Genomic DNA, 17879 nt, shown 5'->3' with positions numbered 1-17879 from the left:
AATTCTGCAACAGAAAACAAACTTTTTTGTCTAGGCACTGATAAGGGAGTGAAAGTTTTATGGTCCCTAAATTGAACGTGGTTTCTCTTGCTGGGAACAATCACATTTTGCTCTACTGGCTAACATGGTACCAAACCTTTGTTTTCATGATGACCACAAACGCACAGGTTATGTAAGGGGTATTTGACTAAGACTTTTTTCTGCATAGGCGATTTTATAGCGCGATTTTGTAGCAATCTGACAGTGCTACAAATCACATGTATGTAGAGCCCATACTTTCCTATGGGTTCATCCACACAAGCGATGTTTTGTAGGCTGCTACATTGCGAGACTACAATATCGTGGCATGCTGTAAACAGCTGCGATTTGCTATGTTTGTTAGCCCATGAGAGATCTCTCTCTTCCCCCTGCCGCCCCCCCGAGCACGCTCGGACGAGAAGGCAGTTACTTGAGAAGAGCGATGCTCGCTCGAGTAACTGACCTTACCAAGCGTGCTCGCTCATCTCTACTCAGTACCTTATGAGAACTTTTTCTAGACTGTTGGAAAACCTTTCCAAATGTCTAACTCATGAAGCTGATTGAGAGAATGCCAAAAGAGCACAAGGCTGTCAGCAAAACAAAATAGGGCTTCAAAAATCTAAAATATAGGGCTGGGTTCACACAGGGCGGATTTGCCGCGGAAATTCACCCGGAATTTCACTGTGGCGAATCTGCCTGCGGCCGCTAATCTGGGGGTGAGCATGTCTATTTTTTTTCCTGTTGCGGCCGCGCTGCTCTCTATAGGAGAGCCAGCTGCAAAGGAAAAGCATGCGGCCAAGCCACTCTAAAATCCGCGGCAAAGTGCTGCGGGTTTTGAAGTGGCGCTTTCCTGGCGGAAATCTTGCGTTTTTTGCTGCAGCAAAACCCCGAGATTCCCCCTGGGAATACGTCCCGTGTGACCCCAGCCTAAGACATGTTTGGTTTGTTTAACACTTCTTTGTTTACTACTTAATTACATGTGTGTTCCCTCATAGTTTTCATGTCTTCAATATGCAGAAAAACAAAACATGACCTTACACTATGTTCCTCCCTAATCTGAACCTCCCAATCCAAACTCCAAGATTTTTCCTAAACTATGCTGGTTCTCTGGAATGCACTACCACAATCAGGTTAATTGGTTGATCCCCAATGCCTACAGTTTTAAAAACATATAAAAGCATCTCTTTAGAGAGGCCCACAACATTCCGTGATCTAACTCTTCATCATTTAACCCTCTTCTATTCCCCCCTTAGAACCCGACCTCCTCATCCAGCAGTATCCCTAATGTACTTCATATTTGTACATACACAGATATTGTCTGGTGACCGGTTCATACAACTTTATGTATAGTACCCTATTTAATATAAAAATGGCTCGTACATTGTACAGAACAAGCACTTGTACCTCTTGTCTCACCTCTGTTTACTCATAGATTGTAAGCTCTTGTGAGCAGGGTCCACTCCTCATTCTTATTGTTTATTAGTTTAATACTAATATGTAATATCTCATTTGTCTATGTTCCCTCTGAGTTGTAATGGGAGGTAGAATATGTTGGCACGATATAAATATTTTTTCCAGTGCTAACTGTAACTGTAAGGCCCAATGTCCACTTGCACGCAGCAGAATCCAGCCATGCCCGCAGACATGGAGAGAAAAAACATTTTCTTACCTGTCCAGCTCCAGCGCGGATCTCCTCTGTGCCGCCCGGATCTTCTTTCTTCAGCACGGCGAATGTGTCTGGATGCCGCGGTGACGTGCCGGACTCATGCACAGTGAATTTTTTTTTAATTTCCTGCTTTCCCGCGGATCCGCAGAAAAATGGAGCATTTCTTCCCACACGTGCGATCCGCACACTGGGGAAAAAAAACAATCACACCCGCGTGCTTTAAATTGTCTTGCGGATGCTAATGCATCCCTATGGGCGGCTAGAGGTGCGGGTCTCCCATAGATTTTATAATTAGAATTCACCTGTGGACATTGGGCCTAATAAGTTTAGAGAAAGGTATGGGTCTTAGGCCTCTTTGTCTTTGGCAAGGAGGCAGCTTGCTGCAGCAGAGGCCTTCTGTTCTGTCTACAATTGGAGACAAGACCAGCTAAACTTGTCACCTTCAGAGACGTACTGTTGAGAATCAGGCTGACCCACAGGAGTACTTATGATAGTGATAGCCCAGTGGCCTCAGGCTTTAGCTTATTAATGGACCTCAAAGGTCTAGCAAAGGATAACTTGTGGAGCTGACTTTGCAGCCAATTACTTGCCATTAGGATCTATTTCTTAAGGACTGATTCACAAATAGGCTCCTAGACCTTATTAATGATATGTCCTGTCTGTACTATGTTAACAATACAATGATTCTTCTAAAACAAGTTCATAAGAAAGAGAACCCCTTTCTCGGCTTCTTTCCTATCATTTCACGTGACTTTATCAGCTTTTCACAGTATCTTCTTCCAAGAACCAATACATATTGTGTATATCTTGTGTTATTTATAATGTATAATATCTTATGTATATGTTGATCATATTTTGCTAGTCCAGAAAAATATTTCCCACCATGACTATACTACTCCCATATCTCCAGTTCTGAGAACTGGCAAAGATATTTGCATATAAATCTACTTATGTCTTTGAATCGTATTAGCAGCACTTTTTATAAGCTTCCATTTAATAAGCTTTATACTTTAGGTTATTGGTGTGTTTATGTAATTATCACTAGTAGGGTCTGAACATTATTTCCTGCTTGCCCAGTCATTGTTTAAATACTTCTTAATAACTGGTGCATCCACGGTCATTGTGTAGTATCTATAGTGACTGGTACCTTCATTGCATAAAGGTGTGAAGTTGTCCAGATTAGTCACATTCCTCCCTTCTTCTTTGTTAGGTCCCAAGAATAACCGCTTGATATCTCCACCTGACTGCCATAGGACATGGCTAACCATACAATCACCATATCCAGAGAGGAACTTGAAGAACTCAAGGAAGCATTTGATAAAGTTGGTGAGTCCAACATGACTTTGTTGACGTGATAGAAATTCCGGATATCCAATTAAATCTGACCTGATATTGTATGTTGATATGATTCCATTGAGCAATCAAGTTTAAGGCCACTCTCACATAGGCGTTTTTTACTGCATTTAGCAGGCATTTGAAACTGGCGCTGTATTCTCTACTTCTGTGCGTTCAGCGTGGTTTTTGACGCACCACATCATCCATTGCAATGATGTGATAAATTAAAAACGCTGTTCTAAAATACTCTAAAACGTCGTGTTTAAAGACACAGCGTTTTTACAAACGCTTGTGTGAGAGTGGCTTAAGTGTTTCATATATGTTTAGGTAGGTCAACCTAAACTATATCTTGGGAACTCACACTGGTCCATAGCTGGGTTCCTACTTGCTTTCTACATTCTGATATCCTTTTCTGTTATGGGAGCAGCATTTTTTGCTAAAAAAAAGTTTTTAAAAACATTAGATTCCCTGCATTTGGTGAATCTGTGGCGAATACTTCACCCGGATATCAGGGACTATTCTTTTCACTCCGCAGCACATACCTCTTATAGTAGAATAGATCTCTTGTTGGTCTCCCAGGGACTCCTGGACTGCTCCCCCACTTGTCTACTAGGGAGTTTTATTTGGTCGGATCACGCCCAGGTTCCTGGGGGCCGGCGCTTGGGAGAATTACGCGGGGCTATTATTCTTGGATACTGAACGATAACCTCCTCACGGACCCCCTATGTGTGTTAGAGAAAAAATCCATGAGTTTATAGAGGTCCAGTGTGCTGATGCTACCCCTTCCTCTGTGAAATGGGAAACCCTAAAATGTGTTTTTATGGGGGGTACTGCTATCACATGGAACACGACGAAAAAGGAAAGGTCGACGGCCATGACCGCCCTCTTATCAGAACTCACTATCAAGGAGATGGCTAACAAGAGTCAGCAATCAGATACCCTTAAGGCCCAAATTTCCTCTCTTCAACAGCAAATTCTGACTATTCTTGATCAAAGATCTTTGACATGCAGAGATAAACTTAGGAGAGGCTCATTGGAGTTTGGCGACAAATGTGGCAGTTGGCTTTCCAGAACTTTACATCCTAGGACTCCGCTGACATATGTCCCCAAAATCCAGTCGCGCCAGGGGCATGTGTGCACTCGACAGAAGACATTTTAGAGGAATTCAGTTCCTTTTACAGCAAATTGTATAATATTGACTCTGAAGCCATGGCACAAGGTCTGGGCAAGGAGTCAGAGAAGGAGGCCTATTTCGCTACTAATGCTCCTGAGACTGTGACGGACCTGGAGAGGAAGATCTGGAACTAGATTTCTCGCCGCAGGAACTGTCCGAAATAGTCAAAAAACTGAAAATGGGCACGAGCCCGGGGCCGGACGGGTTCACGGCCAGGTTCTTTAAGCTATTTGAGAAAGAGCTGTAACCTCTCAAGCTGGAGGCATTTAACGCAGTTAGTCAGGGTCAACCCTTTCCCCCACAGGCACTACAGGCCCATATCACGGTGATTCCCAAGCCGGGCAAGGACTCCTCGGTCTGCGGGAATTTTAGACCCATCTTATTGATCACTTAGATGTTAAAATGTTTGCCAAGCTCATAGCCAACAAATTTCAAAATATCATATCACAGCTGATCCACAGGGAGCAGGTGGGTTTCATCCCTGACAGAGAGGCAAGGGACAACACCATCAAGATGCTGTCCCTTGTGGACAGGGCTAAGCTCTCGGAAATGCCGAAAAGGCATTCGATCAAGTGAGTTGGCCCTTCCTCACTGCCACACTAGACAGCATAGGTTTTAGGGCATGGATGAAACACTGGATACTAGCACTATACCGCGATCCATCAGCTAGAGTGCAGGTCAACGGGGCACTTTCTGGGGCCTTCCGGGTACGAAATGGGACGAGATAAGGGTGCCTGCTTTCCCCACTTTTATATGTCTTGGTTATGGAGGCACTGGCTAATGCCATTCGCAGTAACGGTTCTATTAAGGGGATCCAGATTGGGAATCAGGAGCACAAAATCGCTCTCTTCGCAGACGACATGCTTCTCTATTTGCAACCCTCTGGTTGGTCTGCCGGTCCTCCTCAAGAAGTTCGAGAGATTTAGCAGGGTCAGCAACTAGAATGTCAATGCCCAAAAATCTGAGGTCCTGAATATCACTCTCCCGCAGACTGAGGCGGGCCACCTGGAGAGGTCGTTTCCCTTTCGTTGGCGTTTCACAAGTATCTAGAGATGCAGCTCCCAGCAGATGTCTTTTAGACATTTAGACTTAATTTATTCCCCTTTGGGGTGGGACTAGCGGGAGACCCGAGGAAGTGGGGTCCACTGTTCTTATCTTGGAGTCGAAGGGTCAATGTGGTTAAAATGGACTCATTGCCCAAATTCCTCTACCTATGTCAAACTATCCCGATCAGGCTTCCAAGATCCTACCTGAAAAGATTGAGATCTCTAATCTCGGCGTTCATGTGGAGAGGGCGCAGACCACGTATGCGTTTCTCACTCTTCACGAGAAGAAAGGATAGAAGCGGGCTGGGTCTCCCTGACTTCTCTCTTTATTATAGTAGTATAATAAAGTATCTCCAGTATCTCCAACTGCGTACTGGATCTACTAAAATATAAATCATCAAAGCTTTGGGTGGAGGCGGAGCTTCCAGGGGGGGGGGGGATATGTCCAGGCTGCCTTCTGGGTTCCTCCTAAACAGATCAAAGTCCTACCTATTGAGTCCCCATTCTGTGTCCAACTTAATAAAAACTGGGTAAGCTTTGTAGCCACTAGGGGCCTGGTAAGGGTTCCGGGCCCACTCATGTCTTTAGTATTCAACCCTCAGTTCGAGGCCACTTTCAGAGGCCCACCTATCTTGTCACTACCGGATACACCAATCTCGAGACTGAGTGATGTTGTATCACAATCAGGCCTGAAGTTGATGCAGGAGATCCTGCGTAACAGGGAGGTTCAACCGTGAATGTGGTTGCAATATTTCAGTTGCGAGGTTTTGTGTACTCACTGATGTCACGGGTGAACTAAGTTGGCCTCCCCACGGAGTTTGAGCGATTGTGTCTTACCCCCTCACTTCCTAGACATATGATTTCCAGACTCTACGGCTTGCTGCTGTCTTGGGAGATAGAGGGTGAGAACCCTATTTATGTGGGGACCTGGAAGAGGGAACTGGACTCACAAGCTCTCCTCGGCAGGCAGAGTCCAAGACTTGAACTTCAGAATATTGTCTAGATGGTATAGAACTCCGGATCGGCTTCAGAGGATGTTCCCCCAGGCTCCTGCCACTTGCTGGAGATGTAATGGCAGCAGAGGTACTATATCTGGTGGGGCTACCCTCTGGTGTTGAGCCTTTGGAAGGAGGTGGTGGAGTTATACAACCATATTAGTTATACAAAGGTGACTCCGTCCCCAGAATTGGCTTTTCTATCCATGTTCCCCGGATCAATGAGAGGAACGAAAAAGAGCCTCCTCCGATTCTTTGTTATTGCTGTCAGGAGGATTATCCCGAGCTGTTGCTTTCTACCACTGTTCCGACCTGGATAATGTGGGTGAAGGAGCTCCACAATCTCATGCATTTTGAGAAGCTGGTGACGGAGGAGCCAGAGGCCTGGAAAAAGCCTCGCTGTGGAATCCCACCCTGCCCATGGAATGAGGACATTGCTTACCATTCCAGGACCTCTGTGTGGCTGTGCTGGCCGTCAGTCTTCTCCTCCGTGCATGTGGGCGGGCCTGTCGGCCAGCATGCCCCTGCACATGCGCAGTGGAGATTGTTTTTTTAAATCTCCTGCTTACGCACGGGATTTGCTGCATGCCTGCAGTGCCTCGTTTTCCAGAAGGTCCGCAAAACAAATCCGCATGCTTTAATTAAACTGTGGGTGCCCATGATTGTCTATGGCCGGCTTGAACTGCAGATCATTTGCGCAGGTGTACCATACGGATTTCGCAATTCAAACCCGTCTGTGGACATGAGTCCTTAAATAGAGTATAAGAGAGGAGGAGGTGGCTCAAACAATGCAGTCTATACACAATGGCAAGGCTCCAGGCCCAGATGGTTAAACAGGGGAGTTCTACAAGACATTAGGGGAACATATTTTAGCCACTTTAACAAAATGTTTTAACAAATTGTTCCAGAAGTAAATTGTAGATCCCCATTAGGATAAGCTTCATGCCTGGCAATGCCATCCAGTGTGCTACTTGTGCAATGTATGCGGTCCTTGATCAGCGATCGAGGGTGCATACTGTTGCGCAAGATGCGTGCACGTCGCACATTTAGAAGCCCAAATTCTGGATCTAAATGAGCAACTGGCAACACTGAGAGCCATTGACAACATGGAAAGGAGTTTGCTGCTCACTGAGCAGGCACTCGCTGGGGTAGAGGTTGGGGCGGATGGTGCTACGGAAGAGCAGGGGGAGCAGGCAGTCAGCTGGGTGTCAGATAGAAGGAGGCGTAGAGGGAATAGATCCAGGGAGGCTGGTCCTGAACTGGCACAACCCAACATGTCTGCAACGTTGGCAGATGAGGGCGATGCCATTACAGAGCCAGCACCGCTGCAGCACGACAGGCCCTCTGAACACCAGGGGGATGACTGCTCTGGTGAGACGGGGGCGGGGAGTGCAGGGTAGGCTAGACAGGTTCTAGTGGTGGGGGACTCAATTATAAGGGGGATAGATAGGGCAATCTGCCATAAAGACCGGGATCGTCGAACAGTGTGTTGTCTTCCTGGCGCTCGAGTTCGACACATCGCGGATCGGATTGACAGATTACTGGGAGGGGCTGGTGAGGATCCAGCGGTCATGGTGCACGTTGGCACCAATGAACAAGTTAGAGGTCAATGGAGGGCCCTCAAAAATGATTTCAGGGACCTAGGGTCCAAGCTCAGGGCGAGGACCTCCAGGGTAGTTTTCTCGGAAATACTACCTGTACCTAAAGCCACACTAGAAAGGCAGCATGATCTTAGGGAGGTAAACAAGTGACTCCGGAGTTGGTGTAAGAAGGAGGGATTTGGGTTCCTGGAGAACTGGGCTGACTTTGCTGTCTGCTACAGGCTCTACCGTAGGGACAGGCTGCATCTTAATGGGGAGGGTGCAGCTGTGCTGAGGGATAAGATGGCTAGAAGGCTGGAGGAGTGTTTAAACTAGGGACTGGGGGGGAGGGTAAAATGAGAAATAGTGGGGTAGCCAGTGTAACTAGCGACCCGGGTCCAAGCAAAGGGAATGGGGGTCGAGCAGGGGGTGGGGTTAGTACAGTTAGAACTGATAGATCAGCCATAAGTACGAATAGCAACAAAACAAATTTAAAAAACAAAAAAAACGATATAAATTGTATGACCACGAATGCAAGAAGTCTGATTGGTAAAGTGGGTGATCTTGAAGCGAGAATGACTGATGAAAATTATGATATAGTCGGAATTACGGAAACATGACTGGATGATAAGTGCAATTGGGCGGTGAATTTGCAGGGGTACAATCTCTTCAGAAGGGACCGAAGGAACCAGAAAGGGGGAGGGGTATGTCTGTACGTCAAATCGAACTTGAAGCTGAGGCTACAGGAGGATATAGGGGTAGGAGAAGAACAGGTGTAATCTCTGTGGGTAGAAATACAGGGAGGAAAAAAATAACAAAATCCTGATACGGGTCTTCTATAGACCACCAAAAGCAACAGAAGAAACTGATAACTTACTATTAAGGCAGATAGAAGAGGTGTCAAACCGCAACAAAGTAATTATCATGGGGGACTTTAATTATCCGGATATAACATGGGAGAATGAAACCTGCAAATCTCACAGGGGTGATAGGTTCTTGAGAGTAATTAAAGACAATTACCTGAACCAACTTGTGCAGGAACCAACAAGAGGGAGAGCCATTCTGGACCTAGTGCTAACTAACAAACCGGAACGTATAAAGGGGCGGCAGGTTGAGGGGCACTTGGGGAACAGTGACCACAATATAATCAATTTTCAGCTGTCATTCAATAGGAAGCCTTATCAGGAAGCGACAAAGAAACTAAATTTTAGTAAAGCAAAATTTGATGAGCTTAGAACTACTATCGGTAACATTAATTGGGACAACATCCTCAAAAATAACGGTACAGAGGACAAATGGGAAAAGTTTAAAAGGATCCTAATCACCTCATGTGAGCAGTTCATTCCCTTTAAAAATAAAAGAAACTTAACTAAAAGGAAACCAATGTGGCTCGACAAGACGGTACGAGGGGCAATAAATGAAAAAAAGAAAGCGTTTAAACTACTAAAGCAACAAAGCAGCGAAGAAGCACTAAAATCGTACAGGGAAAAAAACAAAGTAAGCAAAGATAAGATCAAAACTGCCAAGGAGGAAGCAGAAAGACTGATCGCCAAAGAGAGCAAAAACAACCCGAAGCTATTTTTCAACTATATTAACAGCAAAAGGATTTGCAGGGAGAGCACTGGCCCTTTAAAAAATAATGCAGGAGAGATCATTGATGATGATGCGGAGGGAAAGCAAATCTACTAAACAGTTTCTTCTCAAGTGTATTCACAAACGAAAAGGAAATGCCACATGAGATGCAGGGGAATAAAATGAACCCATCACAAAATATCTCATACCTAACGCAGGAGGAGGTGTGGAAGCGACTAAAGAAGACTAAAATTGATAAATCGCCAGGCCCAGATGGATTACACCCAAGGATACTAAGGGAACTAAGTGACGAGATAGCTAGGCCGCTATATCTAATATTTCTAGACACTATCAAGACCGGTGTAGTACCATTGGATTGGCGCATTGCCAACGTGGTTCCAATTTACAAAAAAGGGAGCAAAAGTGAGCCTGGTAACTACAGGCCAGTAAGTTTCACTTCAGTAACGTGAAAAATTTTCGAGGGGATTCTGAGAGACGCCATCGATGAGCACCTCAAGGAGAACAAGGGAATAACTCCTCACCAGCATGGATTCATGAAGGGTCGCTCATGTCAGACAAATCTGATCAGTTTCTACGATGAAGTAAGCTCTAAGCTGGATCGGGGAGAATCTATTGATCTCGTATATCTGGACTTCTCTAAAGCCTTTGACACCGTGCCACATAATAGGCTAATATACAAAATGAGGCAGCTCGGACTGGGCGAAAACGTGTGTAAGTGGGTAAAAAATTGGCTCAATGATAGAAAGCAGAGGGTGGTAATAAATGGTTCGTACTCTGATTGGACCACAGTCGCTAGCGGGGTGCCACAGGGTTCAGTATTAGGCCCCACTCTGTTCAACATATTTATCAATGACCTGATAGAGGGACTGCACAGCAAAATATCAATATTTGCAGATGACACAAAATTATACAATATAATTAATGCAACGGAGGACAATGTGCGGCTACAAACTGACCTAAATAAGCTAGGGGCTTGGGCAGAAAAATGGCAAATGAAGTTCAATGTTGAAAAATGTAAGACTATGCACATGGGCAAGAGAAACGGATGTCACCAATATTCGATTAATGGAGTACCGCTAGGAAAAAGTGATATTGAAAAGGATCTGAGGGTATTAGTGGATAATAGACTAAACTGGAGTAACCAATGCCAGTCAGCTGCGGCAAAGGCAAATAAAGTCTTGGGGTGCATTAAAAGAGGTATAGGGGCGAAGGATGAGAACATTATCCTTCCATTATGTAAGGCACTAGTCAGGCCTCACATGGAATACTGCGTACAATTCTGGTCACCGGTGCTCAGGAAAGATGTCACAGTGCTTGAGGGGATTCAAAGAAGGGCAACTAAACTAATACATGGAACGAGGGGACTGGAATACCCAGAGAGGCTATCCAAATTGGGGTTATTTACTCTAGAAAAAAGACGGCTAAGGGGTGATCAAATAACTATGTATAAATACATGAGGGGACAATACAGGGATCTCTCCCATGATCTGTTTATACCCAGGACTACGACGGTAACAAGAGGACATCCGCTACGATTAGAGGAAAGTAGGTTTCATCACCAACATAGAAGGGGATTCTTTACTGTAAGAGCAGTTAGACTAGACTGTGGAACTCTCTACAGGAGGAAGTGGTGATGGCAAAATCCATAGAAGAGTTTAAAAGGGGACTTGATGTCTTTCTGGAGAGGAAGGACGTTATAGGATATAAATCTTAGGTTAATTGTCAATCCGGGTATATAGGCAGGTAGGAAATATTAGGGGTTGATCCAGGGAACAGTCTGATTGCCATTAGGGAGTTGGAAAGGAATTTTTTTCCCTAAAAGGGCTAATTGGCTTCTGCCCTTGGGGTTTTTTGCCTTCCTCTGGATCAACACAGGAGGATAGACAGGCTGGACTAGATGGACATTGTCTTCATTCAGCCTTACATACTATGTTACTATGTTCAGGGAAGATTCCACAGCAATCCAATGTGATGCACATAAAATGAATTCTTAAGCCTGACAAGGATACCTCTTTGCCAGGATCTTACAGACCAATATCCTTGATAAATCAAGACCTCAAGATAGTACCTGATGGCAGACAGATTGAGCGTTCTGATGCCACCACTGATAGGCCCCTCGCAGATGGGATTCATTAAGGGAAGATCGTCAGTAACAAACATACAAAAGGTCATAGCAGCACTAGACACGACACAACAAGACAGAGGATTCAAAATCACCACAGATGATAAACCAATATTACTCTTTGTGGAGAGTAATAATGCAATCCTAATGGCAGCGTGCACGGGCAGAAATTGTGCGGGAATTTCCGCTCGTGTGCATTTACCCTTATGGGGTGGTCCGAGATTTGTGTTCAATCATTTTTTATTAAAGGTTTTCAAGTTGAAATCAATAACAATGCATAAAATTACTCTGCCAATAATTTCCAGTCGAAACATAGCAACATAATGTAACTGCAAGATAGTATGACTGAAATTAAATATGCTTAATGTCAATAAAATCAAAACTGAGAAGGGGAAGTAAGGATAGGAAAGAGGGGAAAGAAAGACAGGGGAAAAGGGGGGAAAGACCCTGCTCACTTAAGTCTAAGGACCCTTAAGAGTCAAGTCTACCTGTTTCCAACCAGGTTTTAAAGGAAGTTGAGGCTCTCATAACAATGCAAGGCCTCCAAAGTTTGTGAGACCTGTTCCGCTCCACCTCTTCCAGCAATCCCTCTTTCTCATATCTCAGAAGCGTATCAAATTTCTCTGTCCAGATAATCCTTGTAGGGGGAGAGGCAGAACGCAACAGACCAGGGACAGTCATACTTACTGCCAATATAACCAGTCGCAAAAACTCCAATTAGTTGTCCGAGATTTAGGCCCAATGTCCACAGATGGATTTTCGCAGTGGGCATCTGGCCATGAATTCCGCAGCTATGTCCGTCCATAGACATGTTACATTAGAAGATTCTTCCCTGCCCACAAACGGATATCAACTGCAATTTTCCAATCGGAAAGAATCGCAGCATGCTCTATTTGGTGCAGAAAAAACGCACGGACGGCTTCCATTGCAGTCAATGGAAGCTGTCCATCCCACGACACTTCTGCAGGGAGCACTGCAGTAGTATCGCAGGAATCCGCATCATAGCCCAGCACCGGCGTGTCATTCACTGCGCATGTGCGCTGGCTCGCCAGCCGAGACACTCGTGGGGGATCCAGACAGGTGAGTATGGGTCTCTGGGGGTCACTTCTGGGGCACCAGGTACGATTCTGCTGCGAGATTTCGTAGTTGGAATCTGACCCAGCCATGGGCATGAGGCCTTAAAAAAAAAATTGTATCACAGTAAGAAATGTGCTCAAATAAAAAAAAACTAACCAATATTCCCCTATTAAATCCCCTCCACTCCATCACTGACCCCAATGGCCCCTGCTGGTCTTCACAGGGGATTCTTGCACATACAGCAGGAGTTATAATAATAGTAATAATATGCTAGAAAGCTCTGTTTAAGAGCAGTAATACTTTAAATAGCCCTGGTATCAAAGTGATGTGAATGCGTTATGTATAGGATTGTAGGCCAGTAGTGACTTTTATTTATAGTTTCTACAAAGTGTAAGGCGGTTTTTGACATGAAAGGGCTGTGGAAGCCTAGTAAAGAACAGTATTGTAGACTTCATGACTGATGGTAATACAATCGAAGGTTATAGCACCGCTGCTGTCATAAATCTATCCTCCAATACTCCAAAGGTGGCTGGGTGGACCCTGTTGACATTACATCAATGATTTAAGTGCAGCCTCCTAGGCTTGTGTCCAAATAAAGGCAGGACCTCTATCCAAGGTTGATAGATACAACACATAATAAACATCATTTACAGCAGCAGCTTCGCCCAGAACACCGTACTGTAAGCTAACAGTGCATGATGGAAATGTAACAAGAAAAGCCTATTCAGTATAAGGAAGGCCTCTTATATATGTAATGTACATTTTGTGTACATCTAAAAAGATTGATGTCCACGTAGCTTATAGAATAGACCTATGTCAGCAGCCTTTTATTGCTGTCCTGGTTTTCTAATAAAGACTTTGCAGCTGAATTATCAATAAAGTGGAAAGGATGTTAGTTATATGACATTGCTAAGAAAAATGATGTAACAAACCTTCACATACATTGGTTTTTTTGCATTTTTGCTACTGCGGTATTCTGGTGCAGCAATATGGTGAACAGAATTTTAAAAAATACCGCAATATAAAGCATCACGCCTGGTAAACACTGTAAGAAAAATGGATGCTATGCCAGAGTTGCAGGTTTTTTTTTTACCCCACCACTGAAAAAAAAGAATAAAAAAGTGATCAAAAAGTCATATATAGCCAATAATGATATTAACGCTTTCCAATCCAATTTTGGATTCAGGGTTTCCTAAAAGGCTTTCTGTTTTAGCTGTTACACAACGGTGCCATCTGCTGGCTAAAGTCAGTGTGTGTGCGCCAGAGAGGCTCCGACAGCGTAGTGGCTGGCAATAGACGGTAAGAATACCCTGTCGGACGTCTTCTGACATTGGAGCTATACAAGCTTCAATCAAAATGTAGGAAGACATCAGACAGTGGATTCGAAAGGGTTAATAAACACTACCGCTTTCTCTTTTAAAAACAAGTCCACACATACTTCCTTCAACAGAAATATAAAAAAATTCAACTCAGAATGTGATGACAAAAAACACCATTTTTTTTTTAAGTATTATATTTTTTAAAAGTAGTAAAATATAATAATAACTATATAAATTTGGTATCACCATAATCATACTGAAACACAACAATGTTAACATGTTGTACGACTAGGACACTGAGTAGTCTCAGAAACGTCAGCAGAGTGTCTGTGTGGTGGTTTGCTGCCATGACGGAATTTTATGTGTATCTAATAAAGTTCTAAGTCTTAATTAGTCACAGACTACTGGATGAGTTGGACCTTTTTCTTGGGGAGACAACAGGTGTTTCTCTACAACAGCGGGGATCAGAGACAGTTAACAAAAGAAGGGAGCACCCTTTCTGATGTTATCGGCCCTCCAACATCTAATCGTGGAGGGCTGACGGGTTGCCATGGCGACTGGAGGCTTAACAGTGGCCTCCAGGTCTGCCATAGCAAGTACTGGCAAAAAAAGCAAATAATACACTGTAGTACAGAAGCACTGCAGTGTATTATCGGAGCTATTGCAGGTTCAAGTCCCCTACAGGGACATAAAGAAAAATAAAAAAATATCGATGTGAAAAAAGAAAAAAAAAATTGGTAGACTTCTTTTAAATTTCTTTTAAATAAATGTAAAAAATATGTATGTTATCACTGCATCTTTAACGATCCGTACAATAAATTGAACACACTTTTTATGCCACATAAGTGCTATTAATGGGGTTGTAGCAGAATTTTAAAGGGGTTGTCCCACAAAAGCAAGTGGGGTTATACACTTCTGTATGGCCATATTAATGCACTTTGTAATATACATCGTGCATTAAATATTGGCCATACAGAAGTTATACACTTACCCCCTCCGGTGCTGGCGTCCCCGTCTCCATGGCGCCGACCGAAGCCTTCTTCTCCCTCAATTAGACGCGCTTGCGCTGTGCGGTCTTCTGTTCTGTTGAATGGGGCCGCTGCCTCCTAAAAGACACAACAAAAATAATCAACATATCATATGTACCTCAAAATGGTACCAAAGAAAACTACAGCTCATCATGCAAAAATCAAGCCATTACACTGCTGTGTCCATAGAAGAATAAAAATGTTATGGGATTTTTAATATAGCAATGCCAGAAATATTTCCCAAATAAAGGGTTCTTATTGTGCAAAAGTGTAAAATACTAAAAAAAAAAGAAAAACATAAATTTGGTATCATCATAATCACACCAACCCACAGAAAAGTTATCCAGTCGTTTGTATACTGAATTCCATTAAAAAAAAAACAATGGCAGAGCTCAAATTACTAAGAGCTATACAGTACATTATAGTGTATGTACCCCATAATGGTACTAAGAAAACCTCCAGCTAGCCACACAATGAAGAAGCATTCATTTGGCTGTGTGGATGTAAAATTAAACGCATGGCTTTTGAAAAATCGGCAGAGCTGTTTTACACTCTGTCGGCTAAGCAGCAGTGTAACACAATGTTCTCTCCATGCAGCGGGCTCACAGGATATGGACAGGCAGGCTGGAATAGACTGTCCTCTACAGGATGGTACTGGGGACCAACCAGGATGTACAAGCCATCTCACAGTCTGAGCCCCCGCAAGCAGCTCTGTACTGCAGGATAGGCTCAACAGAAGAAGCAGACCAGGATAGTGCACACGAAAAGCTCTGGGGGCTGCAGTAATACCCACAGAGCTCAATCTGCATGCACCCAACTTTGCAATGTAGGACCAAGATGGCAGCCACAATCCCAGTATCAATGGCAAGCTGCAAATGCGTCCACAGAACTCCAGAGGCTCTTCCCGTCACGGCTCAGGACCTCCGAGCTGTGGTGGGCCAGATTCGGCTAGCGGCTTTGAGTTTGATACGTGCGCCTTAGGGGGTGAAGGGGTTGACGTAAGCGTGCACAAAGTACTATCTTCCAACAGTGAAAGGGTTTTTCAGTGCAAAGCTATTGATAACTTATCTTGTGGATAGGTCATCAATACCAGATTGGTGGGTTTCTGCCAACCAAGACCCCGCAGATGAGCTGATGTGCAGAAACTTGCAAGCCAGCCATATGTTCTGCAGTACCCAGTATGCTAGAGAGCGGTTTTACATTGACTAGTAGCAGGAGAATCAAGAATGTGTAATGTAGTATCTTAAGTTTTTCACCCTGTCACCAGCTGTTAGGGCAAAATAAACAGATCATTTACTTTCATTTGGCCCACTGGTTTCAGTCAATTCTTTTTGCTTAACTGTGGCGCTTTGTGTTCGTCTGTTAAGAACTAGAGATTAGCGAGTATACTCGCTAAGGCTAACTACTCGAGCGAGTAGTGCCTTATCCGAGTACCTGCCTGCTCGTCTCTAAAGATTCGGCTGCCGAATCTTTAGAGACGAGCGGGCAGATACTCGACTAAGGCACTAGTCGCTCGAGTAGTTAGCCTTAGCGAGTATACTCGCTCATCTCTATTAAGAACCGCTTGAGTTAAAGTCCTTTTCACTACTACAACACTATATCTTCTCACTGCAGATGCTGACAACAGTGGATATGTCAATGACTATGAACTCCAAGATTTGTTCAAAGAAGCCAACCTCCCGCTGCCGGGCTACCGGGTGCGAGAGATTATAGAGAAGATATTTGCCGTAGCCGACCACAATAAAGATGGCAAGATAGATTTTGAGGAGTTTGTTTCGGTGAGTAATCTGCTTGTAGTAATTTAAGGGGTTTCTCCAGCTTTGGAGAAACATGGTTACTCTCTTCCAGAAACACCACACCTGTCCATGGGTAGTGTCTGATATTGCAGTAAATAGGGCTGACCTGCAATACCACAAACAATCCACGGACAGGAGGCATATTAACATTTTCTTCCCCACTTCTGCAATAATCAGCAATTCCAGCAACCTGATTGGTTGTTTGGGTTGGCTTCCAGCAACCTGATTGGTTGTTTTCACAATTCCAGCAACCTGATTGGTTGGTTGGGTTGGCTGATTCACAATTCCAACAACCTGATTGGTGATTATTGCAGAAATGGGGAAGAAAATGTTAATATGCAAACAGGAGAGGTGCTGCTTTTGAAACAGGGCAGCCATGTTTTTCTAAATTTGGACAACCCTTTAAAAGCAACAAGAAAATAAATACATGTGTTGTGACTAGAGATGAGCGAGCACACTCGTTTAAGGCTGATGCTCGATCGAGCATCGGTCTTGTTGAGTAACTGATTACTCGACCGAGCACCATGCGGTGGGGGGGAGAGAGAGAGACATCTCTTTCACAAATCACCCCGCCGCCCCCTCCGCATGGTGCTCAGTCTAGTAATCAGTTGCTCGACAAGACTGATGCTCGATCGAGCATCAGCCTTAAACGAGCGTGCTCGCTCATCTCTAGTTGTGACTGTTACTGCTTTATTAGCTTACACATTTACTTTGCCAGCGATGCAGTACTGTGGACCTTCTTTTCCTAGTCTTAGTTAGGGCTTTTCCCCCTACAGCGTTTTTTTTAACGCTGTGATATCGCTGCGCTTTTTTTTACTGCAAATGTCAATGGGACTTTCTAATGTTAAAATCACACACAAAAATCGAAAGTTTGCGCTTCTGCGATTTTTGTGCGATGATATTCGCGATAGAAAATAAAACCTAGCTAGATTACATTAAAAAAAAAAGTTATACATTACTTAGCAGACGCAGTCCGGGTCCTTCCGCTGCTCTCCGGAGCTCCAGCGAGCTTCAGTCCTCAGCCGCCGACAAAACATCGCTTCCTGTTTACAGGATTCATAAATCCCACCTCCAGGAAGCGATGGCTCTGATTTGGGTCTTCGAGCGCTGCTCAGCCAGTCAGTGCAGTG

The 17879-nt window shown here is 44.2% G+C and overlaps 1 protein-coding gene across 2 annotated transcripts in view; it reads left to right on the top strand.

Annotated features, from left to right (window-relative positions):
* Positions 1–17879, top strand: part of PLS1 (plastin 1) — a 113929-nt gene that overhangs the window by 28495 nt on the left and 67555 nt on the right. For both annotated transcript variants that reach the window (XM_066589631.1, XM_066589623.1), the window contains 2 exons: positions 2895–3010; positions 16568–16731. In XM_066589631.1, the coding sequence (XP_066445728.1) occupies positions 2941–3010; positions 16568–16731 (234 nt within the window). In that variant the 5' untranslated portion in view covers positions 2895–2940. The remainder of the gene's footprint in view (positions 1–2894; positions 3011–16567; positions 16732–17879) is intronic.

Source organism: Eleutherodactylus coqui, chromosome 1, assembly GCF_035609145.1.
Source record: "Eleutherodactylus coqui strain aEleCoq1 chromosome 1, aEleCoq1.hap1, whole genome shotgun sequence".
Classification (NCBI taxonomy): domain Eukaryota; kingdom Metazoa; phylum Chordata; class Amphibia; order Anura; family Eleutherodactylidae; genus Eleutherodactylus; species Eleutherodactylus coqui.
Note: the sequence above shows the minus strand (reverse complement) of the source record. Positions and strands in the feature narration are given on the sequence as shown.